Source organism: Sminthopsis crassicaudata, chromosome 3 (assembly GCF_048593235.1).
Source record: "Sminthopsis crassicaudata isolate SCR6 chromosome 3, ASM4859323v1, whole genome shotgun sequence".
NCBI lineage: Eukaryota > Metazoa > Chordata > Mammalia > Dasyuromorphia > Dasyuridae > Sminthopsis > Sminthopsis crassicaudata.
Window position 1 is genome coordinate 475,633,015 of NC_133619.1, and position 9,003 is coordinate 475,642,017.

At 36.2% G+C, this 9,003-nt stretch overlaps 1 protein-coding gene across 1 annotated transcript in view; it reads right to left on the reverse strand.

The window, feature by feature from the left end:
- Nucleotides 1-7,961, reverse strand: part of ALOX5AP (arachidonate 5-lipoxygenase activating protein) — a 33,188-nt gene extending 25,227 nt beyond the window's left edge. Inside the window, exon 1 of the mRNA XM_074303544.1 lies at nt 7,809-7,961. Within this exon, the coding sequence (XP_074159645.1) occupies nt 7,809-7,878 (70 nt within the window). The 5' untranslated portion in view covers nt 7,879-7,961. The remainder of the gene's footprint in view (nt 1-7,808) is intronic.
- Nucleotides 7,962-9,003: the final 1,042 nt, after the last annotated feature.

Sequence of the window (9,003 nt, forward strand, 5' to 3'; positions counted from 1 at the left end):
GTTTTAAATAAGATGCGTTTGAATCAAGATTAAATGTGAGGATAAATGTAAACTCTTGCAAAAGTGTTTTTTTTTTTTAATTTGCACAAGTAAAGGATAGAGGAGATATTTCTTGGCAATAACTTATGTGAAAACTATTTCAGAATTTTTTGGTGACCACAAAGTTAACATGAGCCAGTAGAGAGGGAGAGATGCTTTAAAGACTAACAGAAGCTCAGGTTGTGTTAATAGAGAGAGAGTATACACATTACAAAAAGTAATGGTCCTACCTGGTGAGATGATATCTGAAATAGTTATTCAATTCTGGGCAGAGGTATAAACTGCAGTAGTGAAAGCTCCACATGCAGCCAATTTTAAAGGGTACCAAACTGGCCTCAAAGGCATTTGGAAGGAAGGGTGACTACTGAGAGGAATCAATTAAAGGAAGAATAAAGGGAAAATAGATCCTATGTGGAATATAGTTGTTCACCAAGCTCCTTTACCAATGTCTGAGGAACTCCCAACCCCTCCCAACCTCTCCCATTCATAAATCCTCTCTACCTCCATCTAGGAGACCTAGCGACCCTGGAATGAATCAAACATAACCCTTCTATACCACCTTCCCCCTTCCTATCACCCATATACATATGCACACACAGGAGGTGCAATCACTCAGGCACAAATCTGCTTGGCTTAGTTTGAGAGCTAAACTCTCAGTCTAACTTTGATGCCTTCAAAGAAAATCCTAGTCTTTTACCATCAAGGAAAATATGATCAGGTTTGCACCTGCACGTGAATAGGAATAATGGAAGTTGAGAAGAAAGATCGTTAAATAGGGAAGGAATTAGTCTTCCATTTATCCCATACCTGCTGACCTGAAACTGCCAGGCATTTCTTAAGTAAGATCTAGCTTCAAAGAATAACAAGTTGAAATGGAAAGTTACATGTCTTCTCCGTTTCACAAAAAATTATCTGCTCCTTACTTATACATCTTTTCCCTCTCATTTCTCAGATCTTGTCATCTGACTTCCAACATTATCACTCTGCCCTTTCCAAGAATATCAATGATTTCTCAATTGATCCATTTGATTAGCCTTTCCTCAGTCCTCATCCTTCTTCCCTCTCTGCAGGTTTTGATTATGTTGATTATCCCTTCTTCCTGGATAGTCTCTCTTCTCTCAACTTTTAAAATACTTCTGTCTGATTCTCCTTTGCCCATTTAACCATTCTTATATTCCTCTTGTATCATCCATATACCACCATGAGTAGTTTCCAAGTCTATCTTAATCCCACTTTTCTTTCTCTTGGTGATTCCATCAGCTCCCAATGGTATCATCCATTTGCAAATATTCCCATTTCCTAATTTCTCTCCTAAGTTCCAATCAATAACCACCAATAATCAAATGCACATTATATATTTCTAGTCTCAAAATTCAATTCAATCAACAAGTAGTTATTAAAGGCTTGCTATATGCTAGATAAAAGAAAAGGCTATCAAGGAAATTACATTCTATTGGTAGCATTTCAAATTCAGTGCACCCTAACAGAAGCTCATTATCTCCCCCTACTCAAGTCTCTAAACCTAGAATATAAGTTCATTTTTTCTGTTGTCTTCTATATTGCCAGTGCGACTTGATAAATGCTAATTATATCTCTTAAATTGGAAACTACCAGATGATCAAAAGGGACAAGCTCCTTCCCACCTCCTAAGCCAGTGTCCCTGTGTTCCCCCCCAATTAAAGATAATAGGAAAAGTATGTCAGAAATATTCAAATTTCTGAAAGGGAAGAAGTGTCCAACTGAGAATATCTTTACCCTCTCGTCCCAGGTGCAAAAAATCCTAGTTCTCTGTTTCTGGGCACTGTTGTTTTTTAATAAAATTTTATTGATATATTTTTGTTTTTATGTCAACTACATGTTCCAATATATCCCTCTACATCTATCTCCAAGAGAGCCAATACATTATGATGAAGTTGTTAAAGTGAGATCTTACTGAAGAGAAGGGGAAATACAGCAAAACTAACCAACATATCCAAAAAAAAAAAAAGAAGAAGAAGTCTGACTTTGTATGAAGGAATCAAGAGAATGGAAGCTATAGAATCAGCTCTTCTGGTTGATGAGGTGATGATACACATCTGATGTCTGGTATATTTCTATATACCAACTAGTACCTCTGTGATTGGTTCCCCTGGCATTTAGACACATCTATTTCACTTTCACAAAACCAGGTTTTCATCAACACAACTTCATTTCCTTCTCTCTTTTCCTTCATCCTTGTCTCCCCTTTTCAATTAGCTGATTTTCTGGAAAAAAAAAAGTTCTCTCTCTGGGTCTGTGTTTTCTGGCTTTCTCTTCTTGTCAAAAGCAGCTGGCAACTTTGCAAGATCAGTTCAAAGCTTCCTGACTCCCTGTATCCAAGCAATGTATTTCTCTTTCTTGGAAAAGAAACCAGGTTTTACAGGCTTACAGGTTTGATTCTTGGAATCAAGGGTTTTCAACTTGTTCTGGTTTGAGGTTTTGGTTAGGTTTTTTCCCAAAAGAAATCTGATTTTTATAGAATTGATAGAGAGATGTTTGCTACAAGTTTAAAAATCTTGATGACCAAAGGAAATTTGAAAGCAAAAAAAGGGAAGTGAAGTCAAGCGAGCCTGATGTTTTTCTTCCTCTAGAGCTGTCCTTATTTGGATAGACAACAGACATCACTGAATCAAAACCTCAGAGATAAGTAATCCCTGAGGATGGTCATGGGTATAAACAGCACAATTTTTCATTGCTGAGAACCACAGCAAGAATGGAGACTCTGGTAACAAAATGCAAATTTTAAAAATAATAAGACACCAACAGAAAAGAAACATGGGGGAAAAAAAAACCATCATTTTTGCATGCTTCTCCTATTATTTTCAATGAGCCTATGAATAGGATATTGGGTTCCACATGATTACAAAGAAATGTTTTTAGATATTATAGAATCATATAGGATTGATATCAGGGAAATATAAAGGTCATATAGGTTCATCTGATTATTTCATTTTACAGATGACAAGACTGAGACCCACAGAGATTAAGGGACTTGTTGCTGGTCACACACGTAAAGAAGTTAGAATTTAAGATTCAATCTTAAATTCCCTGAGTCCACAGCTGATCCTCTTTTTACTACACCCCCTACAGAGTTGTTCAATAGCCTTAAAAGTTTCCTTTGGGTTTCATCTTAATTTCTGAGTGCCAAGAGGGAGTCTAGCTCACTTCCTGAAGAGGAGATTGACTGGTCCTCAAACCAGATAGGGAAATAAAAGGTGTTCCTCTGTGAGTCTATGTGGGCACTGAATAATCATCTCTCTCCTGTCCAGATGGAGCCGTAATGTCATGTCACATTTCCTATTCTCTGCTTCAAGAGCTAAGACTTCAAAGGGGAGTAACAGCATGAGGTTAGAGAGGGGATAATCAGGACTGAAGGAAGTAGGATTGTTATAAGGTAGCAGAAACAGAGTCAAGTCACCCTTTATTTTTATGGAAAGCAGTGCTTTCAGAACAAAATATTAGGTGCATTTAGAGGCAAAATATTTGTTTGAATTTATAACTCAAAACTGAGAAGACAAATTGACAAATAGTATATATACTCAAATTTCATTATCTATAAGTGGTGTGATGGAGTAGTCCTTGACATATATGAACCTGGACAAATCACTTAACTTATGTCTTCCCTGGACATAAACTTATGTTTCCTCATCTGTTTAATGGGCAAAATAAAGGGCACCTACTTCACAGGATTATTGTAAGTATAAATACATAGATCATTCTAACATGCTTTGCAAACCTTAAAGTATTACTATAAATGTTAGCTATATTATTAGCAAATTTTCCTGATACCTATTCTTTTTTATTATTGGCTTTCATTTACTGCTCTCCTCATGTGCACAACCCAGGTGTCACCACACACACACACACACACACGCACACACACACATACATTGCGGTAAGATATTTGTATTTCTATATCAAAAGGAGTGGGGGGAGAAGAGGATCAGTAAAACAGATTAGGTACACAAGACATAATAATCAAAGACTATAGTAATTTACTGTTTGATAAAATCAGACTCCAGCTTCTTGGATAAGAACTCACTATTTGACAAAAATTGCTTGGAAAATTGGAAATTAGCATACTAGGCATAGACCTTCTCATACCTTCCCCCAAGATAAGGTAAAAATGCGTTCATGATTTAGACATTAAAGGGTAATATTAGAACCAAATTAAGAGAACAAGGAATGGCCTACCTGTCAGATCTTTGGGAAAGGAAGGAATTGTGACCAAAAAAGAACTAGACAACATTGTGAAATGCAAAATGGATAATTTTGATTATATTAAATTTAAAAGTTTTTAATTAATCTAATTAATTAAAAATTAAAACTCCATGCAGCCAAGATTAAAAGGGAAACAGAAAGCTGGGAAACAATTTTTATAAACAGTGTTTCTAATAAAGGCCTCATTTCTAAAATATAGAGAGGACTGAGTTAAATTTATAAGAAATATAAGCCATTCCCCAATTGATAAATGGTCAAATGATATGAATAGAAAATTTTCAGATAAGGAAACTAACCCCACAGTCATATGAAAAAATACTCTAAGTCACCACTCATTACAGAAATAGACAATTAAGACAACTCTGAGGTACCACTTCACACCTACCCTATTGATTAAAATGACAAGAAAAGATAATGATAAATACTGCAAGGAATGTGGGAAAACTGGGCCATTAGTGCATTGTTGTGGAACTAAGAAATGATCCCATCATTCCAAAGAGTAATTTGGAACTGTGCCCAAAGAGCTCTATAACTACATATCCTTTGATCCAGCAGTGACCCTACTGTTCACAACAACAAAAATCCCAGAGGGAAAAGGACCCACCTGTGCAAAAATGTTTGTAGGAGCTCTTTTGGTAGTGGCAAGGAATTAGAAATTGACTAGATGCCTGTCAGTTGGGGAATGGCTGAATATATTATAGTATATAAATGTAATGGAATATTATTATTCTAAAAAAATGATGAGTAGGTTCATTTCAAAAAAGCTTGAAAAGACTTACATGAACTGATGCTAAATGAAGTGAGTAGAACCAAGAGAACATTGCACACAACAACGATAAGATTATGTGATGATCAGCTATGACAGATTTAGCTCTTCTCTACAATGCAATGATCCAAGGCAATTTCAATAGACTTGTAATGGAAAGAGCCATATGCATTCAGAGAGAAAACTATGGAGACTGAATGTGGATTAAAGCATATTATTTTCACCTTTTTTTGTTTGCTTACTTTTTCTTTCTCATGTTTTTTCCCTTTTGATCCGATTTTTCTAGCACAACATGACAAATATGGAAATATGGTTAAAAGTATTGTATATATATACATATATATGTATAACTTATATGACATTGCTGTCTTTAAAATGGGGGAGGAAAGGGAAGGAGGGAGAGAAAATTTGAAATACAAAATCTTTAAAAATGGATGTTGAAAACTATCTTTACATGTATTTGGAAAAATAAAATACTATTGAGGAAAAAAGTGGAGGAAGTCTAACTTAAAACATATATAGCTTTTAGAAGGTGATTTAGTGACCTGTCGCTGAACAATTTGGCAAAACTAACATTGTGTCATATAGGCTTTTTTCCTTCATGATCTTCCTTTTCCATCCCCCAACCAAAACAGTTAGCTCAAAGTTACTAAGTCTACAAAAGTGTTTTGTTTTGTTTTGTTTTGCCAAGTTGACCACTAGGTAATGAATTATTTGAGCCGCAGTAATTCATAAACCACATCTATTGAACAAGTGTGGGGAAGTTGGGAACTATAAGATGGAAAAGGAAGAGCAAAGGGGAATATTAAGAACTCTGAAATCACAGAGTAATCCCTAGTGGAACAGAAACTTATTTTCTATCTGATTTAGAAATTATTGGTCATTTCCAGGGCTTACTCTCCACTATAATAAGTGAGATAGGGAACCAGCCATGTCAATCAGCAATATCTGGAATTCCACCAGACATCTCAGCTAAAAGGCTGGGAAGAAATAAGCACTCTTACTAGGCAGCTCTGAGCTGAGAACACTTATAAGATCAATTCAGCATTGAGTTTGGAATCATGGGACCTGAATTTCAATCCCTGTTCTCCCACTTAACTGACTTTGGAAATATCACTTAATCTCTGTGCCTCATCTATAAAATGAGGGTTTTGCACCAGATAACAAATGGGGTCCCTTCCAGCTTCAAATCTATAACTGAATCTTGCCCCCTCCAGGATCTTCCCAGAGGAGAGAAATCGTTTTTCCTAGCTTTTGGTTAGCCTTTACTGATGACTATCCTAGGTAGACTGAGGAATGTTTTAGGTATGAAGATAAATCAATAAAAGCAAATTCTCTTCACCAAGCTATACTCTCTGTATCATACAGACTCACCAGAAGAAAAAAAAAAGTTTAGACCCAAAGTGGCAAATGGTTAGGAACTGGATTCTTTTAAGTGTGTATAATCATGAGTCCCTTACAGAGGGCAATGTGGCTGTAGGCTAGCAGGGTGTGTACCCTTATGTTGCCGGATATAGGTTTCTACTGGGGTAGGGAGATCCTTCTCTTTGATCAGGAAATAAGAGAGCGTACAATCACATTTAAAAGACAAAAGAGTGTCCAGACTTGATCAAGTGCTTCACAGCTTTTCAATACCAATGTAGCTAAATGTTTAATGATAGTTATTAAATCATATCGAGTCATTTTTAATGGTGACTCTTTAATTCAGAATCCTCTTGGGTTTTTTTTTCCTCTTATAGATGTATGAATCATAGATTTGAAGCAGGAAGACACCTTCAAAGTAATCAAATCCAACTCTTTCATATTATAAATGAGGCAGGATTTGAACCTAGGTTTTCCAGATTGCAAGTTCAGTACTTTATGAATTACATCATGCCACAAGAAAAAGCTGAACTCACAAGAAACATTTATTGTGTTTTGCCAAAACTCTATCAACTTGAGATTCAACAGATGTTGTCTACTTCCAAATGCTACAGACTTTTAAAAATGAGATACTTTATCTAAAGTACCTTACAGACTTTGAAGTATAATATAATAAATAAGATCAGTATTGTCGATTCTAGGGCATTTTCAAGACTCAGAACCTTATCAAAGAAACTTTAAAATTTTCCACCTGCATACTGGCCAGAAAAAATTCAGATATCTATCTATGGAGATATAAATATAGAAAGCATCAAATTAATGTCAATTAGTCAACCTGAAAACTGTCAAACAATAGAGTTATACAGAGGTATTATGAACACAGACTCTGAAGAAGAAAACAAATAAGGAAACTAATCTCCAGGTAAATTTTAGAAAGCCAAAGTTATGCTCTCTGGAATCCAACTGGTCTTAGGAGCACTAAAGACAAAACTAATGAAATTTCAGTGGCAGAGAGAAAGCTGGTTCTTTGTTCCATTCTAATCTGACTTCTTTTCCTCATTGCTCTATACCCCATGGATCAATAAGCAGTGAGAGTATTACTCCTTTGCTAAATACTTTGAAACAATCCCTGGGCTATAGACACAGTTTGACAAACATGATTAACCATCATGATTAAAATCAAAGGGGAAAGGGATCAGGAACAGGGAAAAAGCCTGAACTCCAACACCCCCATACAACTGAACAACCTAAGGAAATATAAACATACATGAATATTTGCAAACACAAAGAGAGGCACACTCACATTCTACTTCACAAGCCTTAACTAACTGCTGACTTCTAAATTTTCTCTACATCTTTTAAAAAGAACATCCATCATCCTGAATCAAGGGTCTTCCCTTACCGTTCTGGACAGCACTGATGAGGGTGACAATTACCAGAAAAACAATATTCCCCACTGTTTCATGGTCCATATTCACTGTAGTCTCAAGAAAGAGGATTGTACAGTCTTCTCAGCACCACCCAGCCCTGCAATGCACAAGAAGGGGAAGTGACCTGTCCTTACTTCATCATTAGCATTTCCTGAGAGCTCCTAGCATGATCACACATGTGTCTTTTTTTAAAAATTTTAATATGAGCCATCAAGTCTTCTCATCAGGTGTAATGAGGTTCCACCGACCAGAGCAAGCTTTAGGAGGGATAGACCTAATGAACTCTATCCCAGTGTTTGTCAGATGAAGATCGTTTCTCAGCCACCAGAACAGTCTTCTCTCTGAGGTCTTGCCTTGCAGAACTTTGGGAGGACACAAAGGGTGGGTTTCCCATATCCCTCCTGTTCCTGGAAAAGGAAGGGAAAGGGTAGAGAAGGAGTGAATAAAATCTTATTTTTATCTTTACGCTATCAGCAAATTTTATATCTTAAGTGCTTTCCTTCTTGTCCTAAAGTCCTTGGGGAGGATGAGAAACAAGGGGAAGGAAGGGAAGGAAGAACAAGAAGTGAATGCAAACTGAAGAATTATTTTAGAAATGGAAATGGACTTCATTCACAGGAGAAGGGATTTAGATCATCTCTAAATATGTCTGTCTTGACAGGGAAGATTGTTAAATCCAAGCCCACTGAGATTTCCCTGACTTCTGAGAGCAATTATAGAAACCCTTACAACACAGATAAATGATTGTTGTTGAATGAAGAAAGGAAGGCAAGAATGATCTAGTCCATCATTTTCTCCCAAGCAGAACTGATCTTAAACCTTTCCCAATAGATGAATATCTATAACATTATTATTAAATGAAGTTGAAAATCATTTTGTTAAAAAATCTCTATATGCTAGACTCTAAGCTATGTGTTGAAGATACAAAGAAATGCCTAAAACAAGCCAAAAAAAAAAAAACCCAATTCCTGATCTCAAGGGACTCAGACTATTATTACTGTTGTTATTATTTGTATGATATAGACTTTCATCTATGGGTAGCTAAGTGGTTGCAATAGATAGAGACCCAGGCCTGGAATCATGAAGATTATTTTTCCTGAGTTCAAATCTGGCCTCAAACACTTATTAGCTCAGAGTGACCCTGAGCAAGTGACTTAATCCTATTTG